The sequence below is a fragment of the Zootoca vivipara genome, chromosome 3, assembly GCF_965207765.1.
Source record: "Zootoca vivipara chromosome 3, rZooViv2.hap1.1, whole genome shotgun sequence".
Lineage (NCBI taxonomy): Eukaryota > Metazoa > Chordata > Lepidosauria > Squamata > Lacertidae > Zootoca > Zootoca vivipara.
In genome coordinates, this window is record NC_142586.1 from 13,925,429 (window position 1) to 13,952,842 (window position 27,414).

At 40.5% G+C, this 27,414-nt stretch overlaps 1 protein-coding gene across 5 annotated transcripts in view; it reads right to left on the reverse strand.

Moving 5' to 3' along the window:
• Positions 1 to 27,414, reverse strand: part of SEL1L2 (SEL1L2 adaptor subunit of SYVN1 ubiquitin ligase) — a 43,214-nt gene that overhangs the window by 9,798 nt on the left and 6,002 nt on the right. Inside the window, exons 2-17 of one of the 5 annotated variants that reach the window (XM_088667188.1) lie at positions 22,768 to 22,817; positions 19,986 to 20,037; positions 17,505 to 17,601; positions 16,660 to 16,822; positions 12,905 to 12,958; positions 12,732 to 12,791; positions 12,567 to 12,648; positions 11,314 to 11,468; positions 9,968 to 10,024; positions 8,682 to 8,750; positions 6,354 to 6,431; positions 4,375 to 4,437; positions 3,678 to 3,765; positions 3,436 to 3,584; positions 2,181 to 2,346; positions 2,018 to 2,092 (exon numbers count right to left, since the gene is read on the reverse strand). In XM_088667188.1, the coding sequence (XP_088523314.1) occupies positions 2,018 to 2,092; positions 2,181 to 2,346; positions 3,436 to 3,584; positions 3,678 to 3,765; positions 4,375 to 4,437; positions 6,354 to 6,431; positions 8,682 to 8,750; positions 9,968 to 10,024; positions 11,314 to 11,468; positions 12,567 to 12,648; positions 12,732 to 12,791; positions 12,905 to 12,958; positions 16,660 to 16,822; positions 17,505 to 17,601; positions 19,986 to 20,037; positions 22,768 to 22,817 (1,458 nt within the window). Of the gene's footprint in view, positions 1 to 2,017; positions 2,093 to 2,180; positions 2,347 to 3,435; positions 3,585 to 3,677; positions 3,766 to 4,374; positions 4,438 to 6,353; positions 6,432 to 8,681; positions 8,751 to 9,967; positions 10,025 to 11,313; positions 11,469 to 12,566; positions 12,649 to 12,731; positions 12,792 to 12,904; positions 12,959 to 16,659; positions 16,823 to 17,504; positions 17,602 to 18,577; positions 18,734 to 19,985; positions 20,038 to 22,767; positions 22,818 to 27,414 lie in introns of those variants that run through there. The other 4 variants (XM_088667189.1, XM_088667191.1, XM_035110622.3 and 1 more) reach the window with 4 other exon arrangements.

Here is a 27,414-nt window from a genome sequence, read left to right on the forward strand (position 1 = left end):
AGACCCTTAGGTACAATGTCCAGGTTTTTGCATTTAGATAGAAAGAGGATGTCAGTTTGTACCTGGGCAAGTTTCTTGGTGAGGTTGATGGACTTCCATTTCATGCGGCTCAATGTGGTGCCTTCCATAGTTCTGGTTACAGGTAGGTAGCCGTGTTGGTCTGGATCGAAGTAAAATAAAAAAATTCCTTCAGTAGCACCTTAAAGACCAACTAAGTTTTTATTTTGGTATGAGCTTTCGTGTGCATGCACACTTCTTCAGATACAGTGAAATGGAAGTTTCCAGGCACTTATGTAGAGAAGGGGTGGGGAGGGGTGGGGATGGGGAGGGGGGATCACTCAGAAGGGTGGTGGAAATGGGTGATTGACTGACTGATAGCTGTTGATGACCGCAAACGGCTGCAAATGGTTTTGCATGAAAAAGCAAGGGTTGAGATGGCTGAAGATCGCTTATCATGTATAATGAGATAAGAACCCGATATCTCTGTTCAAACCAGGTCCCTCCATGGTTTTGAGCTTGGTGATAAGTTGCAATTCAGCAACTTCTCTTTCCAGTCTATTTCTGAAATTCTTTTGTAGTAAGACAGCTACTTTGAGATCTTGTATAGAATGTCCTGGGAGATTGAAGTGTTCTCCTACTGGTTTTTCTGTCTTCTGGTTCCTGATGTCAGATTTATGTCCATTTATCCTTTGGCGTAGGGTTTGGCCTGTTTGTCCAATATAGAGAGCTGAAGGGCACTGTTGGCATTTGATGGCATACACAATGCTCCCAGCTACGTACGTGACACCACAGATTTTCTGAGGATGCCAACAGTGCCCTTCAGCCGCATCTGTTTACTTCGATCCAGACCAACACGGCTACCTACCTGTAACCAGAACTTTTGGTGACATGGTTCTAGACCTAGAATGAGGATGCCCTTGTTCAGATTTGCTGGCTAGTCTTTAATAGAATTGTCAAGGCCACAGCATTATTCTACCATTAAACCTACCCGTCCTGGTTAAGGAAGTACTCTAAAGAAAAACCAAGATGAAAACCAGCAAAAGAAATGCTGAAATCTAAGTTCCCCATTGTGAGTCTCAAGAAATGGACAGGCTGGAATGAATTATGTCCAAGGAAGTGAGGCAAGCTGAGAGCACTCTTCATTCTGACATCTTAGAAAATTCAGTCACCTTCAGGGCATGGAGGACAAGGCATAGCTAGTTGCTTTGCTTGAGCAGAAATTAAAGGTTCATGTTAGCTAAGTCTTTACTGCTCAGTGAGTTTACTTCTGTGCTCTAAACATCACGTAGAGACTTTGATAGGCATGTCAACGAACTGAAAAAAATAATTAGCTCAAACGAGCATGAGGTTGCATTTTTCAAATTATCCTTCTTTTTCTCTGACAGAATGGATGGCTCATATGAAATAGCAATGAAGCAAAATTGTTTAAACCATTCATTGCTTCTTTATATGTAGCAAAATTAAGTAGAGGGTAATAAAATAAGTGAGATTGGTTGGGAATAAAGATAGCTAGGTTGGTGGGGGATACCTATTCTTGAAGGTCACTTAACGTTCTATCATCATAGGAATTATATTTGTTATTATTATTTATTAAATTTGTATACCACCCTTCCTCCGAAGATCAAAGGGTGGTCCACAACATAAAAATACAAAATGAGAACACAAAATACATAATAAAAACAAAAACAAAGCAATAACCCCACTATAGGGATTGATGTATCAAGGCCATGTAAAAAGGTAACAGTTAATATGCACATCATTCATTTTTTACATTTTATTATTCAGTACTTTATAAGAAATGCCTGTGGGATTCCCATCTCAATGAATTAAGTGGAGGGGAAGGAAAATAATACAGTATCTAAATATTTTGTAACAGTGATTTTTAATGACTTGTCGGTATTGTTGCATGAATGTAATATTTTCTTCCAATTTAACTGTAAGAGCCAAAATGGGGGGGGGGAATCATACTAATAAGAGTGGACATCTAGGCACAGGTTATTTTTAACTCTATTCATACCTTGATTTGCAGCCCGCTTCCATAAAAGAAGAGCCAATGGATGTATCTGCTCTCGGTGGAGAAATTGAACATTTTCTGTAACAAAATATTGACATCATTTGTCTTAACACAATCACTGTGTTAAAGAATGCAAGTAAGCAGCATAAGATAAAGTTTCCCTTACCAGATTCCATAATGTGAGCTGAATTGCACTGAGCTACTTCATAGCCCATTTCTGCTAGAAGTGCATATTGAATAAGAGATGAATCAACATTACCAGTCTGGTAAGCAAAGTGTGCTGTCAGGAATTTTTCTGACCATTTCCCCAGTTCACATATGGTTCTGTAAAGCTAAATAGCAAAAAAGGAGAGAAAAGAAAAGACAGACAATAAACCCATACAAATAGCACCAGAAGTTTGTAATTAATCTTGCCGTAACAGCAGGGTTAATGGAAGAAAATAAAATTAAAGGGAGACACTAGACAAAGCAGTGGTTTTAAATAGATGCCACCAATGTGGTCACAACGCTTCAGGTGGCAGTCCTAGGCATACTTACCTGGGAGTAAGCCCCCTGAAAACAATGGGACTTCTGAGTTTCTGAGGAAAAAAACCCATAGGTTTGCACTATAAAACAAGTTCAGCATGTGTTGTGCTTAAATCTCCTTTGAAATCAATGCAATGTGCATAACTTTGGCTGGATTGTGTCTTGTGTGTTACGTTTGCAAAACATTTCTTAGCGCTGACACAAATGACATGAGATGCAAAAAAAAGTAGAATTAATTCATCTACAGACTAGCAACTTCCCCAAATCTTAATATTTTGTAGTCTCTTTGATAGAAATCTAACTTTGGAAGGTGGGGGGTAATAGATGCCAGTGGAAGATTTTTTTTTTGCTAAGTCTAAGCGCAAGAGACTCATGAGAAGAGAAGGCTCCCTGGAAAAGACCCTGATGATGGGAAAGATTGAGGGCACAAGGAGAAGGGGACGACAGAGGACGAGATGGTTGGACAGTGTTCTCGAAGCTACCAACATGAGTCTGACCAAACTGTGGGAGGCAGTGCAAGACAGGAGTTCCTGGCGTGCTCTGGTCCATGGGGTCACAAAGAGTCGGACACGACTAAACGACTGAACAACAAGCATTAGAGAACATATTTGCCATGGTTGTGACTGGGCAGGAAAAAAACCATAAACTTTTCCTCCCCACACACTGTAGTCCTGATGCAATTTTGGCCCCCCGTGCCTGAAATTCAAGAAAGAAAACTCCTGGAATGTTTCTGAGTTATTCATTTAACATAAAGTGTACTTTGACTCTGTATCTACTGCTACTGGGTGGTTGTTGTCCTTGGACAGCTGTTGATATTGGACAGTTAATGATACAATGAGAACAACCACCAACATTATTATCTCAAAGGGCAGACTCTCAAACAGTGCATTACTTACTTCAACAGCATTCTGGCATGACCTGAAAGTTCCCGTTCCCGTAGCGTACATTTGAGCCAAGTGATAAACAGCAAGGGGTTGCCCGTTTTGAGATGCCAAGTAAAAATACTGGAAGGCAAGTTTGTAATTTCTCTTGACTCCTGAGCCATCTGCAATGAAATATGATTTGGATTTTCATCAACAATTAGGTAACTGAACCACGGGAGCTTTGACAAAAGGAAGAACCATGCCCAGGGACTTACTGTGATACATAAGGCCCAGTTGAAATTGGGCCTGGGCAAATCCCTTCTCTGCTGCTTTATGAAAGTATCTAAAAGCTTCACTGTAATTCTGAAAGGGAAACAATCTTATTGAGAGATCAAGAAATTAGATTCTGGTTTTGTGGAACACTGATCGTGGGCCGCAGCTCAGAAGAAGTTGCAGCTGCATTATGAGAAGCGGTACTGATAACTTGCGGCACAATCCCGTACTTGAGATCTGTTGGCTGAGGGGTCATGAAATGTAGAAGAAGTCCCACTATGACAACAGAGCACAAGGCAGACAGAGACCCTGGCGGGCAGCCCTGTTTAGGGAAGTTTTTAATATTTAATCCTGTATTGTTTTAACACTCGATTGGGAGCCGTCCAGAGTGAGTGGAGAGACAAAGTGGGTGGGGTACAAATAATAAATTATTTTTTATGTTGTTGTTGTTGTTGTTGTTGTTGTAAGCAATTTATTGGTCCGTGCAGTGCGCCTCCTGATTGGCTCAGGGGTGCTTGAAGGTGGAGACCCCTCCCCACCTTGTCTACTGTGTGGTGGTACCCAAGGACCCCTTGCATCTAAAAACATAAGACATATGTTTCAGTTTTGGGATGTTAAAGCCATATTAGGCCAAGTATCTTATGATTTGATTGGCTAGTTTTTTGATTATGAAAAAGGTCAGATACACTGAAGACTTACCCGTGGAACACCTTTACCACGAAAATAAATAAGTCCAAGCCCCCATAGTCCAATTGAATTGCCCTAAAAACATATTAATTGAGAATGTTTCATTTACACATAAGAATAAGTTACCCATTCTATGAAAAGAACCTATAAAGAATCATTGTAATTGTGTGCCTTAGTGTCAATTATATTTATTTACTGATTATACCAAGAGACCAATATATCCTTCGCCATATCTACTCTAGACATTGTGTCACACGAGTTATTCACATAACCCTTGTATGATTAATAAAAGGTTTAGGACGACCTAAATGAAGCATTTTGTCACACAGTCATGATTATTAAAGTAATCTTATGCAACTCTACTCATTTAATTCAATTGGAATTATTTCCATTGAGTTCAATGAGTTTAATTAAGAGTAAAATCCTACCTCCCCCCCAAAAAGAAGTTCTGATAGGTTTGCTCTCGAGGTAGTTGAAATGTTCCTGAACTTCAGTGTCATTATATCAACCCAGCTTAGTGTCAAAGGCTTCACCAGACCCAAGCACAACACAATACAGTATAGACAAAGAAAATATTAATTTTGTAGGACAAATGCAGTCTGAGCAAGTGTAATTTGAAGCTTACAAGTTTAATGGAAGTTTTATAGAAAAGTTCCCCTCTCCCCCAGTGTTGTTTGTCACATAACCATTTTTCTATGTGGCCTTTTCAGTCGCTCCTACTTATCTATTACAGTCCTTAGTGTTGAACAAGTTAGTCACCTCTTACATAGCACCAATGCATATGGTGTTTTAAAAGATTAAATTAAAGAGGCAGATGTGAGATGCCAGCAGTCTAAAAATACAGGCAAAATGAACAGTAGGAGAGGAATGAAGGGACAATGTAGTTTGACACATGACACCCTCAATATATCTACAGCTTGATTCCCAATTCAATATTGATGTGATGAAATCACATCATGAAGCAACACTTTCCTATAACATTTGTGGGGTCGGTCTCTCTTTCAAATATAACTTTGAGTTGTCAGATCGGAAATTTACCTCATTAGTTATAACAATTTGTATTGTTTTGCACTTTTAGCACTGAAACATTTTATTTGTTTTATATATTAGCTGCTTGATATTTTATTTTAAAAAGGCAACCCACCTTGAAGCAGTTTACATAAAGCTGTGCAAAATATTCCATTGATTGATCCTGTTGATGTCTAAATAACAACAGGGAGCATTCCTCAGTACCAGGAAAAATATGCAAGGTGGTCACATCACTCTCATTTAATTTAAAAGGTACCTGCATGTAACTTTATTTCTACGAGGCCCAGAGATTTTTTAAATGAAAGTTCAGAGTCTAGAGCACCAGCCATGAGCACCACTGGGAGCCTCCACAGGCAGGTGGTTGACAAACCTGGTATAATAGGTTAAGGACATTTTAAAGAGCTGGTACAGAAGGTTAATCATGGTGTGGTATTGATTTAGTGCTTGTAATATACAAAGTTAAAAGTTGATTTGAAGCAGTGATTGTTGTGATCTTTAATTGTCGGATTTAAATGTATTCCTTAGAACAATGTAAGGGACGCGGGTGGTGCTGTGGGTTAAACCACAGAGCCTAGAGGGCTTGCCGATCAGAAGGTCGGCTGTTTGAATCCCCGTGACGGGGTGAGCTCCCGTTGCTCGGTCCCAGCTCCTGCCAACCAAGCAGTTCGAAAGCACAACAAAGTGCAAGTAGATAAATAGGTACCGCTCCGGCGGGAAGGTAAACGGCGTTTCCGTGTGCTGCTCTGGTTCGCCAGAAGCGGCTTTGTCATGCTGGCCACATGACCCAGAAGCTGTATGCCAGCTCCCTCGGCCTATAGAGCGAGATGAGTGCCACAACCCCAGAGTCGGTCATGACTGGACCTCATGGTCAGGGATCCCTTTACCTTTATAGAACAATGTATTAGTTATGATTAAATAAAGCTGTTACTTTAAAAAAAATGAAAAGAAAGAAAATACAATACCTTCTCTGCTGCCATTTTGAAATACTTCAAAGCTGCAATGTTACTCTGAGGCACTGTAGCACTTCCTTCTAAATACATCTAGACAGAATTAAGAGGGGATATTTCTTCAGATGATGGTGGCTATCCATGGAAATGCCTCCTCTTGCCATTAAAAATTTGCAAAACAAAGGGATGAAGTTCCTCTGAATTTTATCCTACTTTGCACTTTTTCTTCCTGTTTTTGGTTGGCTCTCTGTTATGTATAATGCTGGGCTTTCGTGAGTTATTTTAAGGCAGATTTGAGGAATCTTTGGCCCTCCAAATGCTACTGAACTTTAACTCACAATATCCATTAGCCATGTTTGCCAGGGCTGATGAGAGTTATAGATCAGCAACATCCAGAGAGCTGAAGGCTCTCTACTCCTGCTTTAAATATACAACTATAACACAAGCAGCTGAACTCATTGTGTATTTGTTTCTGAAATAAATACCCACAGCTTACAGTAACATAACAATTTTTTTAAAAAAAAATACCAATACCTGCTTAATAATAATTAATATTAAATTTATTACCTGCCCTTCGCCCTAAGGTTCCAGGGCAGATTACAACATTACAACACACATTACAACACAATATAAAATACACTTTAAAATGACCTACAAGTAGAGGAAAAAAGTGGGTGCTAAAAATATGCATCTCAAGGGTCAAAAGGACGGACAAAGAGGTGCGTCTTAAGCTATGGAATGAAAGTATCAGACACACCTCTGTGGGGAGGGAGCTCCACAACTTACAACCAGCAAAGGCATGAATTTTCCATTTGCAAATTGAAAGACTCCTTCTATTCATGGAAGGGCTTTCAATCCAGTGAAGGCTCCCATTGGCAGAAGGAAAAGAGAGTGTTTTTTTCTGATCCCTCTTTCCCCTCCAGTCCTCAGTGTCACATCTTGAACTTTTCCAGTTGGTCTCTTAAGCCCTCCAGAACAGATTTTCAGGGTGCTGCAGTGGAACGGAGAAATAAGCCAAAATTGCCCCCCCCCATTCTGCCAGTAGCATCTCATGTAAATTTGGAGTCCACACCATTGATTAGAAGAGAAGCACTTTTTTGTGTCTTGTTCTTAAGCTAACCAGGAAATGTCAAGAAATGGAAGGGGGAAATAAATGTCAAGCTCTCTCCTCAAAAGTGTTCATGCCCAGGGGCGTAGCAAGGGGGGGCAGAGGGGTGGTCCGCCCCGGGTTCCACTCGGGGGGGGGGACAGTCGGCGCCCCACCCAGCGACTCCCAAGGCGAGCCCCTCCAGCCTCCCAGTAAAAAGCCCGCTCGGCATGGCACGGCGCGGCGCGCTGTGCCGAGTGAGCTTTTTACCTGGAGGCTGGAGGCTCGGGAGTTGGGGGGCGCCAACTGTCACCCCCGTCCAGCTCCAGGGTGGCACCCGCCCACCGTGCCGAGCGAGGCTTTCTAGGCTGGAGGCTCCGATTAGGCTCCATTTTGAAGTCGCGGGGGGTGCGATCCCCCTCTACGTAGCACGCATGTGCAGCGGGATGCTGCACATGCGTACAACGTAGACGGGATCGCACCCCCCATGACTTCAAAACGGAGCCTAAACGGAACATCCAGGCCCCATGCGCCAATGGGCTATCTGCCTGGAGCCTTGATGCTCCGTTTAGGCTCCGTTTTGAAGTCGTGCGAGGGGGGGGGTTGCGATCCCCCTCTACGTTGTACGCATGCATCATTACGTAGCGAAGCCCGAGTGACAAAGCGGCTTCCTCTGCCACTGTTCATGCCTCTTGAAAGTCCTCCTTAGGTTTGCCATTCTACTTCGAAGCACATCACTTCAAAGCCAATCATGATACTGTATGCCTTTGATTTTGCATGCAGAGATACAAGATAGTCAAATCCTTTTGGCCATGATCATACAGCAGAACTTTCCAAACTGTGCGTCATAACATGTTAGTGTGTCAGCTGCAGTGTGTAGGTGTATCACACAAATGCTCCTTGCATTCCTCCTGGGACTGGAAAGGGGTTAGTTTAACGTCCGGTTTGCTAGCAAAACTGAATTACTGTGTTGCAAAATGATGCATGTCCAAAAAGTGCGTCACCAACGTGAAAAGCTCTGTCATACAAGATAGGTGACAACTGTAGTTTCATGTGCTCTTAAATGTACAACTGAAGATTGCCTCTTCCCTCCTCCAATCTCCTCCACTCTGCTTTGACCACATCGCAAGTAGCTTGTATGTGAGAATGGCCCCTATCCGCTGCAGCTGGACTCTGCCTGAATGTGAGGGAACTACAAAGAACCATAGATGGGGTCTCAAGCTAACAAATTAATCCCAAGAAGCAAACATAGGTACCTTTCCCAGGAATGCCATACCATGTGCATTCCCTGCATTTGCTGCCTTTAGGAAATAGTAGAAGGCTTTCTAAAGAAAAAGAGCAGAATAAAGTTATGATTGATATAACAAAGTTTCCTAATCAAGGTACGTATTCTCCTGCCTTGACACCTGTTCATAGTTAGACAGGCCATATTGGTGCACAATAATTCAAACTGACATCTTTATGTTTTAGTAGTAGTCTCTACAAACTTAGATCATATGCCCCAAACGGTATTGGGGTTCAATCCATAATACTGTATCTCCAGACAGGGCTGCAAATGTCCCATCCGAAACCCTGAAGATACACCATCAGTCAGTGTTAACTAGGGATGGAAGAATCTGTCCATTTGGATCTCTTAGTTGCTCATTGGTTTTTCCATCTTAAAATAATTTGTCATATGTGCAGTAATTTGCAGTGTGTTTTCAAAACCCCATAAAAATTCTTCTGCATTTTAGTGTGTCGTTTTCCTAATAAACACATTTTTATGAAGTTTTGACTATATGTGCATTTTTGCAAGCAATTTTCCTTAATGTGATGTGTTTTTGTATGTTATTTAATTTAATTTATTTATTTACATTTCACCCTAATATATGCATTTTTTAAAGCATTGCTTGATTGGTGAGCTGCATTACAATTCAGATGTGTGTGAATTTCAAAGGCTGGCTGTGTGCGGGTTTTTTTTTTTAATTATTGTATCAAAAATGTGAATTTGATTAATTCATCTTTACATGCCAACTGAACTGTATTTTTTCCACATCCCTAGAGCTCCGAAGAACCAATGGCTTGACCTGGTATAAAACAGCTTCCTGTGTTTGTTTGCTTTTTTAGTCCCATTTTGCTGAAAATACACAAATCTTAGGTTGTGGTCCAGAAGGGCACTCACATATGCCCACCCTTTCTTCCTTAAATAAGGCTTTTCTGAAACTGCCTTACAGAAACCCCAATTTTCTGCTGTCAAAACTCCCAAACTAAAAAAGTACTCTACACATTTGTTGCATAAATGTTTAAAAGAACATATAAACTCAAACAGCTGGCATTTCTGTTTATAAAAACCTAAGCACCAGCTTCCTAAATTGCTGCTTGAACTCGGAGGAAATGAAAGCCCATGCTAGATTCTCAAAAGGATGCCTGTTTGAACAGGGGTATTACTTTGTGATTTTAAACACACTCATTGGAACCATCCCATTAAAATCAACCAAATATACTTCTAAAATTTAAAACTGTAAGAGCACGGCATTCATCCTTCTAATCTACCTGCACTTACAGCGTGATCTCTCTCGAGTCCTTTCCTTCCGACAAGATGCAGCTGTCCTAGATACACCTAGAAATAGTTATTAAAAAAATGAATGTCTTGTATCTTTTTGAGCCAAAAGTCAATGAGCAAGAATGGTCCAATGTCACACCAGCAAACACGACAAAATTTCCCCCTTCCACCTGTTTTCTCCAAGCTTCCAGAGCAGATTTTGTATTTTGCGGGTGCACAGAAAACTGCAAATGGTGTCAGAGAATAAGACTTGGGCACAGAATTTATGGCAAAGGGTCTGTGGGGAATACTGTTCTGAAGGATTCAGCTGCCCTTCCTGGGATCTTATTTAACATTAACTTATTTTTTTAATAGAAAGGGTTAAAATATTGTTTAACAACAAACACAAAACATTTTTGGTTGGTTGGTTGGTTGGTTGGTTGGTTGGTTGATAATTATGTCCCACATCAGAGTTAAAAAGGTGGCTAACAGCATTTTTTAACATTGAAGACCAAACAATTCAACCATTTATTTATTTTTAAGCTTCCAGAAGACATAGGACTTTTTAGACTCCCTGGGAAGCAGATCTATCAAGCAGATCCTGAAGGTGAGGGCGAAATAGGACCACAATGGGGCGGGGAGAGGGGAGAGGGGAGAGAGAGCCTTGGTGACAGCAGTTTCAATGCATTTGTCACTTAATGCCACACTATTGTAGGTTGAGGGTCAATTATAATATTCTTAGTAAAGATAGGGATTCCAGTAAACCGGGACGTACGGAATATTGTTTAAATTCCTGAACACTACAGTTAGATCTATGTGGGCAAAGCCTTGTGTCACACAGCACAAAAACACAAAGTGGCTACATTCAATTTAGATGGCTTTACTGTAATAGACAAATTGATGGACGTTAAGGCTATCAATGGCTACCAAGCACGACGACTATGTACTACCTCCACCACTAGAGGCAGTAGGCCTCTAAATACCAGTTGTGTGGAATTGCAGGTGGGAAAAGTGCTGTTGTGCTCAGGTTCTGCTTGTGGGCTTTGCATGGGCAGCTGGCTGGTCACTGTGAGAACAGGATGCCAACCAGTTGGGCCTTTGACCTGATCTAGCAGGCTCTTCTTATGCCATTATAATTGCTGTTTTATTGTTTTTGTTTTATTGCATATTTTTATTATGGATTTTTAAAAAGTGTTTTGATTGTATTATTTTATTGTGTATTTTGATGTGTGGATATTTTCTAATTGATTTTCTACTTGTAAACCACTTTGAAGTCATGTAAGCAGTATTAACAAACAAATAAATAAATAAATAAATAAATAAATAATAATAAATAGGCAAATACCGTAGAAAGGAATATCTCTTACTTGTATCTGTGTGTCTCCTCTTTCAGCCAAAAACTTGTAGTACTGATGTACATCCCAGTCCAGGATATCTGTATCAAAACCCAGATTTTCTGATCTTTCCATCAGCTTCACTTTTTCAACTGGCATGTCTTCATTTCCTTCTATTTTGCTTGCAACTAATAATAATAATAATAATAATAATTCCAAGTAACACAATCAGAACAACCGCTTCCTACAATCTGAGAAGATTTTATTTTTCCTGTCCATGATGTAGTCAATGGAGTACCCTCCAGATGTTCTGAACCACAACTTCCATCACTCTTGACATTGGTCATGCTAGGTCACCTTAAACACAGTGATGGAGGAGGCAGGTCCAGTCTACTTGCCCCACCATGCTCACACATGTATTTACAGTTCCCTAATTGTAATGCCTGGATATGGCTTCGGTCAACTTGCTTTGTCACTTGGGACTGTATTTTATTACAAATAAACATGACAAGAAGAGTTTGGATTTGATATCCTGCTTTATCACTACCCGAAGGAGTCTCAAAGCGGCTAACAATCTCCTTTCCCTTCCTCCCCCACAACAAACACTCTGTGAGGTGAGTGAGGCTGAGAGACTTCAGAGAAGTGTGACTAGCCCAAGGTCACCCAGCAGCTGCATGTGGAGGAGCGGGGAATCGAACCCGGTTCACCAGATTACCAGTCCACCGCTCTTAACCACTACACCACACTGGCTCGTTTATTAGACAACTAACTGGATTCCTGTGATTAGGGCCGGCCCACCCATGAAGCAAGGTGATGTGACTGCCTCAGGCAGGGGCAGCAGATTTGATGTCTAAGGAAAGCATCGTCTGCTGCTACTGCCAGTGGCAGCTGCAGCTTGCTCCATAGAGGCCAGATCTGCTGTGTCCTTGGCTGCCTCTCCCAATGCTGCCTCTACAGTGGCCTATTGGTCCCCCTCCACCTTCGTTCTCAAGGTAGACCCCTTGTTCCTGATGTACATCTTCAATCACCCCTTCTTCCCTGGTGGGGATGGAGGGTGCCATTCTCGGGTTCACCGAGTATTGGGCCATGCCTGCCTGGGATCTTGGAAAATTTGTTCTTTTCATATGTTTACTAATTTGAGTGAGAATCATGTCCTCCCCCCCCCCCCCATGAGGGTCTGGTGTTTCTTGGTATTTAAGGTGCCACAGGGCTCTTTTCAAAGAGCAAACAAGAACGAAAGTGTCACTTTGAAACAAGGCAAGATACAATAGATGAAGGCCACCTACTGTAATCTGCAACATTCTTGTAATAAATAAGTGCTTCTTCACAGCTCCTTGGAACATTGATTCCTAACCAGTAACGATAGCCCTGATGGGGGGAAATTCACAATTATTTTAATTATCACTCAAGCATCTAGAATTGGAAATAGTCAAAATATGTGATTTACAAACCAAGATCATCTGGGATATAAGATTTCCCCCATTACTTGCGAATGTGTAGTAAACAAGTGCCTAAAGAGGAGCAAAAAATAAAATCATGCCAGGTTTTTTCCCTTTGAAAAACACAAAATATAGATGAAAGACTTCAATGACAATAGGGTAAAGTCAGCACAGCATTTTATTACCTTTGACTGACTGTATTCCACTCCTATTCCATATGAAGACAAGAAACCTAATGCCTATTTGGGGGGGGGGGAGAGAATAAAGTAAAAAGTTCAGTCAATCCTTTTGCTTTTCATGTGGTAAAATTATCTTGAAGTTATTTTACCAGGGCAGTTTCATGCAATCAGGGCTTAGCATTAATGCACTTGTGCAGAGAGTCAGCAGGTATATTTACTCTAGTCCACCATGAAATGTAGGAAAATGAAATTTTCCAGAGTAGTAAATGCCTGTCTGGGCTCTGCCATTTCAGACTGCTTACATGGCTGAATGCTTCCTCCAACCACTGAGAGGCCCTCTAAAATTCTCTGCTTTCCTTATCCAGGGACAACATGCTCAGAGGTAGCATGTGAATTGCCGCCAGGGTAAATATAGGCTTGGCATTTTGGGCAAGAAGTGCAAGGGAAAATAACAAAACAAAACAAAACAAAACCACATTGGGATACACAAAAATGTGTCTACATTAAGAGTTGCATCCAATGGCATTACTCAGGCAACTCTTAGTGAATCACTCTCCCTCTTGCAGCTACCCACACCTCCTAAGCCTTGGAAGCCCTCCAGAAAGGTTGGAGGCCCTCCAAAACAGATTCAGGTGGTGAAGACTGTAGGAGAAGGAACAACTGAAAATTGCTTCCCTTCTTGTTCTGCTGATGGAAATCTGACTGTCAGCTCAATGACACCACTAGATACAACCCATAATCGAAAAACTTATGCAAATATTTAATTTTTTTCCTCTGAAAGTGTTGTAATCCTAAACATGAAGAGGACCTAAGAAGGCTAGGGGTTGGGATTTTTGAGAACGGATACAGTATCTGAAAACAAAGCTCTCAAAATGTGATATGGACTTTCTGAAAATGGCCATCACAATTGGGAGGTATAAGCAGATGACAAAAATATATGGGAGCAAACAAACTAAAGCGAGAAAGTCAAGGCAGAGTATGCTTAAATAAGAAATTTTCATGAAGCCGTCACATTGCTCATGTCTTTGAACAATGACACATAAATATATGATACAGACATTTTCAGGTTACATTAAGGCAATATATGAGAATACTATGTGAACACACACATACGTGTGCTTTCATATATTCCCCTTTGCAAATTTTCTGTGCATAACTACCGGTATATAAACATCATACTGAGAACAAAGTTAAAGTGGCAGACAGGCTGTGATGTGACTGTATATAGACTCCTTGAGGCACAGGCGTGTGCTTCGATCTTTGTACAAAATGAATTCTAGATTTATTCCAGCCAGTCTTGGTTCAAGGTTATAGACATAGACAAGTTTAATTGGGGGAACATTGTGTCACAGAAAAGATGTAACATGGAAAAAAGTAGTGGTCCTTCTGAATGAAGAATAACTAAATTTCTATATCCTAACTTTGTTCCTCACAAATAGTTAGAAGACAGTTTAAAATAGGTCACTGAGCTAAAATTTAATTCAGGGATGTCCAACCTTTGCTTCGGCAAGCATTCCATTTTCCAGACCATGGTCCAGAGCATGGAAATGTATTTACAATGTAAAGTGACCTCCTCCTATGGTCAGGATCCAGAATAAACCTGTGCTATTTAGCTGTTTTACAAGGAAATGAGGAAACTTATGTGCTTAGGTGTAGTGTTCTGCAATATTAAAGCGATGCAACATTAAACAACATGAAAACATTTCTTAATGATACTCCTGAAGATACTGTAATATTTATTATAATGTGCAGTTTGCACATTCCAGAGGAACACTAATGTGACACCTTGGAGACAGAAAGCCTTGTTGTGGGATCACGTTTCATGGCCTAGAACATATAATATATAATAACATTTTTTTGTTTATACCCTGTCCATCTGGCTGGGTTGCCCTAGCCACTCTTGGCAGATTCTAACACAAATAAAAACACAATAAAGCATCAAACATTAATAGTAACAATCTGATCCAATATAAAAAGTCACAATAACTTTAAAATAAAGAAACAAAACAGCATTCAACAATCCATCAGAATCTAATGGTAAACAGTAAAATTAAACATCAGCAAATAATAATTTAAACAGTTTACACTTAGCAGTTACACTAAAGAACAGCAGTCAGCGAACTTTTTCAGCAGGGGGCTAGTCCACTGTGAGGGGCCGGACTAAATTCTTTTGGGGGGGGGGAGGAAAAAAAGGATGGTGGAGGGACTATGAGCAGCGCGCGAAAGGGCTCTGGAGAGGGGCTGCTTAAAATGGCAGCCCCTCCAGTGCTGCTGCTGCTGGCACCAACAAAGCCCAGCCCCCTTCCTCCTCTAGGCAGGGCGGGGAGAAGCCTGGAGGAGGGAGGGAGGAGGAGGCGCTGCCGGCATGTGAGGGAAAGGGAAAGAACGTGTGCGCACTGGCAATCCATGCAGTGATTCCTGGACTGTCAGCGGGCAGGATCCAGAAGGCAATTGGGCCTGATCCTGCCCATGGGCCTTAGTTTGCCTACCCATGATAAAGAATTACTAATCTAAAAATAACGGCAAATCACAATGCATAAAATACCACAAAGCATTTAAAATCACGTAAAAGGATCAAATTGATAAACAAGGACACACAACTAATAAAACTACTCTTAAATAATATCCCTGAACTTCTCTCTTCCCAACTGCTTCTGCTGTTCTCAAAGTCATGGTCTGGGAAAGGTTCCTAGGCCTGGAGCGTGGGGCAAGGCAGGTGGAAAAGCCATTGCCTGGTGACCAAAAACAATGAACCTGCATCATGTGATGCACGTGATCACTAATCCATGAAAGCTTACACCACAATAAATATATTATAGCAATATCCAAGGTTGGTCATACTGAGAATAGACACAATGAAATCAAAGGACTCTGTATATGACTTAGATGGATATCATCCTTCCTGTCTAAGATACCACAAGACTCTTTTGTTTTTCTTTCAACAAAGCTTTCACTCATCAGAACACAGTTGGAAGGTAAGAAACCCTGGCAGGAGAGTCCTTCATTATTGAAATGATGACTGGACAGCTTTAAGAAAGTCAATGTATTTTGGCACATTTGGTTTATCTGTTCTTTAACAACCCATCCACAATTCATGTACCGGTATTCATTTTATCCATGTATGTACACACAGGAAACAACAGGACACATCTGCAAAATGCTATCAAAGCCTGGACAAAAGATTTAACAATCAGCACAACTTGTGAGATGCCTCTTCATGTTCTGCAACAGAGTCATGGGAAAGGGATGCAAGAGGAGATCCATTTGTGATTTATTAGACAAGAGATCAGTCTGAGCAACTGAATTTGCAGCCGATGCATAGTTGTTTTTCCTATTATTTTCTGTCATCCATAAATCCTTTTCAATTAAAATTTATAATTTGCCTCAAATCAGAACATATTAGACACACTAGCTAGCTGCAAAAATATAATTAGTTCTTATATCTTCAGTTCTAACAACTGTAAACATTTGATTTCCCCCCCCCATGGAAACCATTGTCTACCTTCAGAGTGTCTTCAGTGGAATTAGGACTGAAGCATTGACCTGGAATTTTATTGAACAAGGATTTTAGAAGATGTTTCGTGAATACACCACCTACCCTCTTGAAATCAGGCAATTTAATAAATAATTAACTTTATATCCCAACCTTGTTGACATTTCTTGGTTGAGCATAAACACCATCCTACCCCTTTTCAAATATTTATGCACTCTAAAGTAGACTAGCGCCTGTTTACAGTTTTAGCTAATTAAAGAGCACGTACCGTCTGGCCTTTATGAGATCCTTCTTCAGCTAAAATCTCATACAATGATACAGCTGCTTCTACATTTTGAGGACCATTATTTCCAAACAGCATGTCAGATGCCAGTTGCTCCATAGCTTTCTGGTTTCCCATTTCTGCTGCTTTGAGAACGAGCTGGAGGGCTCTGATTCGGAAACACAAAGTTCAGATTTAGTCCGTCGGATATGGAAATTTCTCATCTATACATAAAACAGGAATTTATTCTGCTGTAATTTTGCATTAGAAGTTTACCCCCTTCATCACCATAGAAAATTTCAAATCAGGAAAAAGAGTACAGCTTAAACAGATCAGAAAGTACTGAACATAGCTGTAATTTTCCTTGGAAGCCTATTGGGATCGAAGCAGAGCCTAAGTACAGTTTGCTGCCCCCCTCCCTGTTTAATACTAGTTCTGTTTAGTACAAAGAAGCATGACATGATAAGGTGGCCTGCCATTGTGCCATTCATTTGCTGATGTTTGCAGGCTGCATGGAAACACAGAAAATGGCAATGTAATATTATGGGTTTATTTCACCAAACATTACATGGGGCAGATGTGGGTTGACACATGCCTGATTATAAAAGGACCCCTCCATAGGTGCGCTTCATAAGCCTATCATTGCAAATCTCTACAAGAAAAACTCACTCTTGCATTGGCAATGGAACCATACAAATTAATAGGAAAGGGAGAAGCATGGCCACATGTACCTACTCCATCCTTCTAAAGTCACCAAGAAAGACTGCGCCAGCCATGTGCCAGGCCTGCACATAAACTGATTTATGCCTTCTCTGGGACTGTGTTAGCAAAACTGTTAAGCCTACACTTACTTTTCTGTATCTTCTTTGTTTTTGGAATGTTTCAGTATTTTGAGGTTTCTCTGATAAAACTGACGATCTTTGTCCTTTCTTTCAAACTCCTCTTCCACTAGAAATGTGACCAGAAAAACATTGTGATGCAACTCCATGATGTATCGCCATAGATTTAGATTTAAACCATGCGCTATTTTGATAGGGTGCATGTAATAAGCAACATTTATGTTTTTCGAATTCCAGTGAACGCTTGAGTGGAATTTAAATATAAGGTTTCAAATAAGATTTGCGCATGAATTGAGCCACCTTTAAAGCGCAGTGCATTTGATGTAATACAGTATGTAGTTACTAAAGATAGTTTATACTGCCAAGCCCCATTAAGCATTTATGAATCCCCTTCACTGAAAGCACTAGACTGAGCTAGGGCCTTAACCCACCTACCCATTACAAGTTTAAATAGGAGTGCATTGTGCCATAGCAATGCGTGGCATTTCTATCCTCAAACCTTGATGATTTCTAATTGTTTCCATGGCTCTCACCCCATCTCCTGTCTGCTTTCAAAGTTCATTGGCCCTCTCTCTTGGATACACACCCTTCCTCTTCCTCCAACACAGGTACACAATATTTCACAAAAGCATACATGTTGGGTTCTTTCCCTAACAAGCCGTAGCCTTTCTTTTTGGCCCCACTGCTCTCATCATTCTCTCTGAAATCTCATCTCTTCCTCCATCACTCTAGGAGCCAAATCAAATGAGTCATAGGAATTTTGTGGCGAGATCTCCCATCATTTTTTATTTTCATTACAAAACAGCCATGCAGAGGCTCTGATTTTTTTTTGATTAGAGCATGGCACCCAGGAGAGAAAATGTTCAACCCTCACCCCCTACAGTTTCCTTAATCTAAATCCCCTTTCCTCAAAGCTGTTGTTATTAACTCCACTGAGGGACATATACACATAACTTCCCCAGTATTTTTTTTCCATCAGTAGGACAAATATCAGCTAGAGAGAGGAGTGAAATGTTGGACTAGATATTTGTAAAGTGTCAAAGAAAGTTCTGGATAAAGTTTGCATCAATTCACAATTTGCTGACCATTTCATTGTCCGACCTAGTTTCCCCAGTTTCGTCAGCGCTTCTTTGCTCCTGAATGTTTTGCTCTTCTGATATGAGCAAAAATAGCCAGTCATGCCACATTTTGCATTCTTTTAAAACTTGCAGTCAAGTTGACAAGTGCATCTTCATGGATTCCTATTTTTCAGTGGAAAATCAATATTGACATTTTTTTTTAAAAAAAGCATGGGCTTCTTCCAAAGAGGTTTTCTTTGTGGTGGTTATTATTTAACTTATGTGAAATGACAATATACTATTCCTTATTTTAATTAAGAGTAAGAAAATTCCCATTGAGATTATGATATTATGATGTTGATTATCAGCTAACATTCTAACAGTGCAATCCTAGATGTGTCTGCTCAGATGTAAGTCCTGCTAAATTCATTGGGACTTACTCCCAGATACTGTATGTGTGTATAGTATTGCAGGCTGACCTGGAATTAAGTTCCACTGAACTCAGTAAGGTTCACTTTCAGGTAGATATGTAGTTGTGATGTAAGAGTATTTTATACATATTAGATTCCCTCCCTGCTGTTAGCTCTTGGCTGGCCTTGAAAAAGATGCATGTATTCATTTAAGACTGGCACTGGGGGGAAAGTTGTGCTCTTGTGCCTTCAACAGTTGTGTGGCATACATTCAACATGTTAAACATTTCTAGTACAGTATATAAATACAAATATAGGAAAACCTTCCCCTGTTCAGATTCTGTCAGCCATTTTATTACATGTGTGTCTACTGATTTATTTTTGAGTCCTCCTCTCCACCTGAGAAAGAGAGCACAAATTTGCATGTGATGCAAAGCATGTGCAAATTTTATGCAAATCTGTGTTCTCTTTTTGCAAGTGGTTTAGAGGGCCCGAGCCACATACAGGGTACTGGGCACACAAAAATCCCTATTGGCACCCCTGATAGAACATTGTCTCATTATGCTATCATTTTGCCAATTCTGAATTGAGTGAGATTTTACAGCAGAGTAGTGAGAAAACTGGGTAGGGAGATTTTATTATTTGTTTCTATTGAAAACATTAAAAAAATTTTTACAGTGGTACCTTGGTCTATGAACAGCCCTGTTAACGAACTATTTGGTGAACGAACTCCGCAAAACCGGAAGTAGGTGTTCCGGTTAACGAACTTTGGCTCGGAAGCTGAACGGAAGCCGAACGGTGGAAGGGCACCGGCAGCAGGAGGCCTCAGTAGGGAAAGTGCGCATCGGTTTAAGAATGCTTTGGTTTAAGAATGGACTTCGGGAACAAATTAAGTTCGTAAACCAAGGTACCACAGAACTCATTCAGAAAGCTTTTACAGCTCAAATTTTGCCTAACACTCCGAAAGAATATACACAAAATTTGAGGGAGTAGGAGACACTTAAGCTTTGAATTGAAATGATTACCTTGTGATAATAAATCTTGAACTGTTAATCTTTTACTCTTGTTCAGGGTCTCCTGCAAAACAATTGAATTTATATATGTAATCTATCTACAAAATTGAAAGAAATCGTCTGGTCAGGTCCTAGAATCTGCTTAGTTGCTCATACAGGGCTTGTCTACACTTCCGCTTGTCCCATGTCGAGAAAGCATGGGTAATTTCCTGCTTGTTCCATGCTTTATAGGCCTGGGTCCGAGCAGTTTCGCAGTAAGGATTTAAACAATTGTTTAAATGGCTGTTGCAGAACTACGCTTTCTTTACAAATAACTAAGTAGAATTAAGTGGTTTTTAATTTTGCCCAGATGACATTGCACACATCCCACATTGCTGTGGAGCATGTTATATAATGTCACTTGAGGGATGATATGCAAAATGTGCTCATCTTGAGTGCCTCTTCTTTCACTTGAAACAAAATTCAATTGTTTTTTAATCATGCTTCGCTTCATTTCCGGCTCTAAAATGAGCTCTAGCTAGTCACACTCAAAATTGTATTTCAGTTATTTGATTTGATCAACCTGAGCATAATCATCAGAGGCAACTTTTATCCCCAGTCATGGTTTTTTATTTGCATGAAATGATTCATTTTGCAGCAGCTTCTTTTATTTTCCCTAGAAGGGATTTTGCATTGAGAATAAGAAACAACTATTCATCAGCTATATCATCTATCACTTAGGCTGTGTGTGTAAGTCAAAGTCAACTTTGCTGAAGGCAGTAGGCAGGAAGCACTCAGCAGAAAGAAGTTATTGTGACCGTTTGGAATGAAGCAAGAACTTAACAAGGAAACACAAAAATCTCGTAGCATGGAGAAACATAGCTAATACCGGCAATCTCTGAGCTCACTTGTATGTTTAGCACAGCAACATAAAAACAGCAAAAACAAACAGGGGTGGGCATCATTCTTCCACATAATATAAATAATGATTGTTATTTTAGAAGGTTTATAAACCACTCACATTATAAAACATTTGAAAAGGTATAGAAAACCAAAAATACATCTAAAACGTACACCAGAAACAATACAGCAAAGATCACAGTACAACACCAGAAGATGACCAGTGGACAGCAATTAAATATTTAAGTCAGAAAAGGCTTGAGTAAATAAATGTCTGGAGCATGTTATCTGAAAGAGTAGATGCTTGGAACATGCCTTATCTGATATGGCATAAATTCCACATTAAAAGGGCCACAACACTGGTGGACACAAGGTGAATACTCAGAACTCTTGGAATTGCTAGGAGGTAGGGATGGGATCCTCAGGTCGGATTCCAAAGTGGACTCACTTGATCTAATCTGGGAAGATCATAAAGTGGATCAGATAATGAAGTCCACTTTAGAATCTCCAGTCCGTGGATTCTGGCTGCCTCCACCAGGTGGTCTGAGTACTGGAGGCATGCATGCTTCTGCTGCACATTTCCCTCTGAGAGCAACAGACCAGTAATTCCCATTGTTCCCAAGGAGGACTTGCTCTGTAACAGTTGTAGATCTTGGGGTCTCAAATTTCAGTGGCGCCCCTCTATCTCCTCACTCCATTGTGGTACACCATGAAGCATCCCTGAAGCTCCACACCCAGTGCGACTGAACTGGCCATGCTCCCCTAAATACACCTCTGTCTGTAATGTACAGTGGTCCCTCGCATCACGAATTTAATCCGTTCCGAATGCACATTCGTAGGTCGAAAAGTTTGTAAGTTGAAAAAAGCGGTTTCCCATAGGAATGCATTGGAAACGAAAAAATTCATAAGTCGAGTAAACCGGATCTAAAATTCGTAAGTCGAGAAAGCCCCATCTAAACTGCAACGGTTTTCCTTTCGGATGTCAAAAAAACCGTAAGCGTGCGGCCATTTTTTCATTCGTAACTCAAGTACTTCGTAAGTCGAGGGACCACTGTAATTTAAAGTTCATAGAGGCGAGGAACCCACACATTTTGAATTGCATTACAGAGCCTGTGGGATGCTGAAATACTTACTTCTACATGGAGTTTCTTAAAAAGATTTTTTTTAAAAAAAACAATTATGAGGACTGAACAGCAGTTTAGAAAATTACTTTAGAAAATTACTTTCGCATTTCTGTGGATATTTTAAATGATCCTTTGGGGGGGATCCACAAAGCTTAGGATCCAGCAGATTCTAGCCACTGTGGGTTGTGCCACAAAACACCTCATTTTGTGGCTTTCTGCTTGCTACTGCAGGTGGGAGAATGGCCAGCCGTAGCTTTCTACTTGCTAAGGCAAAGCTGGGACCTCCACCATGGCAGAGACTCCCAACAGTATTCCTCTCTGCTAGTGGAGGCTGGTAGAGAGGCAACTATGTGTCATCCTAATTTGGCCACTCAACCGTCAAGGGGAAGGGGATTAGGATTACATTCCTAATCTGGATCCAACCAAATGCATTTTAACATTGTCTGAATGGATAGTTCGCCATGTGCACTGTACAAAACACATTTTCATATGATTCAATCTATTACTAGTTTGCGGCAATACCCTTGACTTCAACAATTGTCTTACTTAGCATGTGTTATTTCCAAGTACATATCTATTCTCTTTTCAATTATTTACTTTCTCTTTCCTTTTCTAGTGATTTACCCAATAGTAGAATGAATCTTCATGTTTTTTATACTGGTCTCATATAGAAAAGAGCCATGTGCTAAAATCTGTGATTTGTTGTTTATTTTAATATACTTTAAGAAGCACAATAAAAATGCAATTCATATAAAAACAAAGCAGTTTTTGAAAAGGCAGTAGTGATTTACCTCTTTTGAAATGTTAATTCCTCTCTTTTTCTCAAGAATTTCTTCTGATTCTGAAAACAATAAAGACATCAAATAGAGTACAACTTTTCACAAAAACGTGTTACAGAGAAACAAGAACATTTTACAGAAAAACAAAGGAAGCCATCTTGATCCACACACACACACACACAAAAACGGAAAACAAAACCCACAATGAGACAGGACTTTTACAAAGAAATTATTTTGTTACATTCTGGTCCTTCTTGAACCTCCTTTAGATTTAAAAAAGAGAGGAAAGAATAAAAAATAATAGAATGAGAACTAATAAAGGCCCAGGAGATTATCTGGTATTCGTTAACTCAAGGCTACTGAAGGATAAGATATTACAAAAAAGTAATCAATGTAAATTGACGGTAGACGAGTTTGTAACCTGCAAGAGTCATTAAGGGTTCAGTTTCAAGCTCAGGATCTCTTTCAAAAATGTAGAGCATCGTATGTGCCAAAATGAACATTAAAATTAATTGGAGCAGGGCAAGGAACTATACGTTTTTCATGCTTCTTCCTGCAATCCTCTATGCTGCCTGAAAATCTGCTTTGGAGGGTTGTGGGACCCTCTGGCCCCTTCATGGATCAATGCCTTGTCGTGGGGAAGGGGCTTGAATAACTCAGAGAAGCTATGAGCTATGCCATGCAGGGCCACCCAAGATGGACAGGTCATAGTGGAGAGTTTTGACTAAACGTGATCCACCTGGAGAAGGAACTGGCAAGCCACTCCAGTATCCCTGCCAAGAAAACTCCATGGACAAACACAACAGGGCATATAAAAGTTATGACGCTGGAAGATGAGCCCCTCAGGTCGGAAGGCTTCCAACATGCTAACCTGGAATGTAAGAACCATGGATGAAGGTAAGTTGGATGTGGTCAAAAATGAGATGGCAAGACAGATCCTGAAGCTGAGGCTCCAATACTTTGGCCACCTCATGAGAAGAGAAGACTCCCTGGAAAAGACCCTGATGCTGGGAAAGATTGAGGGCACTAGGAGAAGGGGACGACAGAGGATGAGATGGTTGGGCAGTGTTCTCGAGGCTACAAACATGAGTTTGACCAGACTGCGGGAGGCGGTGGAGGACAGGAGTGCCTGGCGTGCTATGGTCCATGGGGTCACAAGGAGTCGGACACAACTAAACGACTAAACAACAACAACAACAACAGGGACCCTCTGGATAAACATGGAAGGTGGTATTGGGGGTTACAGGGAGAAGGGGAAATAGGGAGAAGGGGAGATACTTGGAAATTATTTCCCTTTCTCTTCCTCCATTGTGGAGCCTTCATTGGATCTCAATAATGTTCACAAACAAAAGGAGCCCTTCCATTTGCAGAACAGTAGGTCAGGATCTAACCCTTTAAAAAAGTTTAATTGGACTATCAAGATGGTTCCCCCCCCCTTATTGCTAAACACATCGAAAACCAGCAAATAGGATGGGGATGTACATTGCCTAAATAAGAAAGGAAATGCATCATATTATAGCATTGGTATGAGTTTGTGAGGGGCCAGATCCCTGTAAATTCCTGGGTCTAATAAAAGTTATAATTAATCAATGCTTGGAGGGTTAAACTGAAAGCTATACAGTACTTCAAATAGTTGGCTTTCCCTGTCCAGGAAACTGCCTGGCAGAGAAGCCATCAAGAGGTAATCAGTGGAATGACTTAGTCACTGACTTAAGAAAAGACACAAAGAGAGAAGACATCAGTAAAAGAGAGAGTGAGAGACTGACTATTCCACCAGAGTGCAAGTGGGGAAGTTCCAGATTTGCAGTGGACAGTTTTGCAAGCTGGAGTGGGAGGGCAGAGCTCAAGGTGTGCTGTCATTTCATGCTGCAGAGGGGGTCAGACACAATACTTAGGGTCTATGAATCTAAGCCTGCAGAAATGAAAGGAGCAGGACCCTCTTGGGTTGAGAATGCTCTGCATTCTCTCAATATAGACTTGGGTTGCAATAAGATAAAGCATGATATAAGAAATAAAGGGAGCACTAAAAAGCACTAAAAATCAATAGGAGTATTTAATGGATGGCTATACCACCTCCTGTCTTCAACCACAAATCCAGAGACACACCACAGTTTACCTGAATGAGACCTTGGTCCACTGGTGGTCCATGGACCACAATCTGGGAACCCCTGACATATTCAACTCTTAGCTTCTATATTTGTTTCTAACTTCCCTGTGAAGTGCAGCTGTACTAGAAACAAAACTGAGCAGCAGAGACTTCTTTCATATACAGTATAATGCAAAATGACATTCACATGAACAAACATACCAGCTATAAATTAATACTCTTTTTTGTCTGGAAGCTTAATTTTTATGTTATCTGGTGGACCTAAAATAACTTCTCTGACAAGTTTAATTAGAATAATAAAGCTCTAGGGACCATATAACCATTTCTCCAGATTCTTGCAGTTATCCAAGCAGACAAAATGAACTTGAAATTACCTAAGGGTAGCAAATATGCAAAGGTTTATGAATGAACAAGATTAGCATTAGTTAAAGTGAACCAGCTGGTTAACATTTATTTGTTAGAGTGAACCAGTGTCACACAGTAGTAAACTTGAGGCAATATTTAGTCCAAGCAAAGTGTTGCACATTTATCCTAGCAGATCTCTTATTATAGAAGATAATAACACTGTTTGGTAAGCAAGATGAACAAGCAAGTAAAAAACCTAAGAGCTCTTACTATGCTGATATTGACTCTCCTTTAACTGAAATGTTTAAAATGTGAAAAACAGATGTCCAGTAATGTCAAAGGCTGGAAAAGAGAGGCTTTGCTAGTCTGATAATAAGCAGAATCTGCCAGTGTAGACTACCATGTCAGCCAATGACTACAAGGAAATACCGGTAATTGTTTCAGATACAGATTTTTTTTTTAAAAAAATCCTCCAGTTCACAAGGCGCCAATGTGGTTATTAGACTCCTATCATTCTTGACAATTTTTCATGCTGGCTAGGTCTGCATTTAAAGTAGCATCATACCACTTTGAACTGTCATGTCTTCCCCCAAAAAATCCTAGGAACTGAAGTTTGTTAAGGGTGCTGAGAGTTGTTAGGAGACCTCTATCCCCACCCACCCCGATACAATTCCTGGAGTGGTTTAACAATCCCTGTTCACAGGAAGCTCTAGGAATTGCAGCTCTAGTAGAGGAATAGGGGTCTCCTACATAGCTGCCAAGTTTTCCCTTTTCTCGCGAGGAAGCCTATTCAGCATAAGGGAAAATCCCTTAAAAAAAGGGATAACTTGGCAGCTATGGAGTCTCCTATCAACTCTATTAACAAACTACACTTTCCAGGATTCTTTGGGGGAAGATGTGACTGTTTAAAGTGGTATACTACTGCTTTAAACATATAGTGCACATGGGCTAAAATGGCAGACATGCCCCATCATTCATGGAAATTCCCACACCAGTCAGTTGCATAGAGGGAGCCAATTTATTCATGATGAGCATATTCCAGGTGCTGTTCCCTAGAAAGAAGCAAATACAGTCGGACCTTGGAAGTCGAATGGAATCTGTTCCGGAAGTCCGTTCGACTTCCAAAATGTTTGAAAACCAAAGTGCAGCTTCTGATTGGCTGCAGGAAGCTCCTGCAGCCAATTGGAAGTTCGGCTTCCAAAAGAACGTTCGAAAACCAAAATAGTCACTTCTGGGTTTCAATCGTTCGGGAGCCAAAACGTTCAAGAACTATGCTGTTCGACTTCCAAGGTATGGCTGTATGTAGATTTTGGCTTCTTTCCATTTCTCACATTTCCAAGTTTTGTTTGCCACATTTCCACAAAAGGTTTCAATTGGGGTTTTTTGGGGTGGGGTGGGGTGGGGTGGTGGTGGTGGATGAAAATTCACCAGCATTTTAGGGCAAATTTCTCTTAATACATTCAAATGCAATTTTACATCATACTGTATAGAGATATTTGCAAGGCAATTCCCCCCAATATAATATGCATTTGTGTGCACACTTTACTGTAGTATATGCATTTTTGTACATTCAACTTGGCTGGAGAACTGCATTGCAAATGGCTTTGTTTCAGTTCCCCTATTGTTTCAGTTAGTGTGGGTAGGTAAGTACACCTTTAAATGCAAACTGAACTGAATGTGTTTCCCATCCATGGTGTCAGCTCTACTTTCTAATCATTATGGAAACCTTTCCCTAGCATTTTAATACGTAGACTGAAAAGCTAGTAAAATTACATCAGGCTAAATTATTCTGACAGCATCAAATGGCCTGTGGGTTTTTTTTTGGGGGGGGGGGCGACTGTAGTAGACATAGAGTTGAGGAAACAGATTCCACAGGGAAATGGAAGACTGTACAAAATGCAGTCACCAAACGTGAAGATGAAACACCCAATATATAAAACTAGATACAAGACCCATCAAATGCAGGCATCAGAATATAACAGTTCTCACTTTGCTTTGCTTTACTTTTTGGTTAATAAGGTATACTGTGGATGCTTCCGCACAACTTATTTAAAAGCATTATATTTTAAGGGGGAGGAAATAGTTTTACATGGCCAGTGGATTTTCTGTACTGCACACCAATTTGATCATTAAATCATACAAATTAGACTGAAGAGGCAGAAAATATATACAATGTGACAATGAAGTAGCCCTTTCTTTTGAAGAAA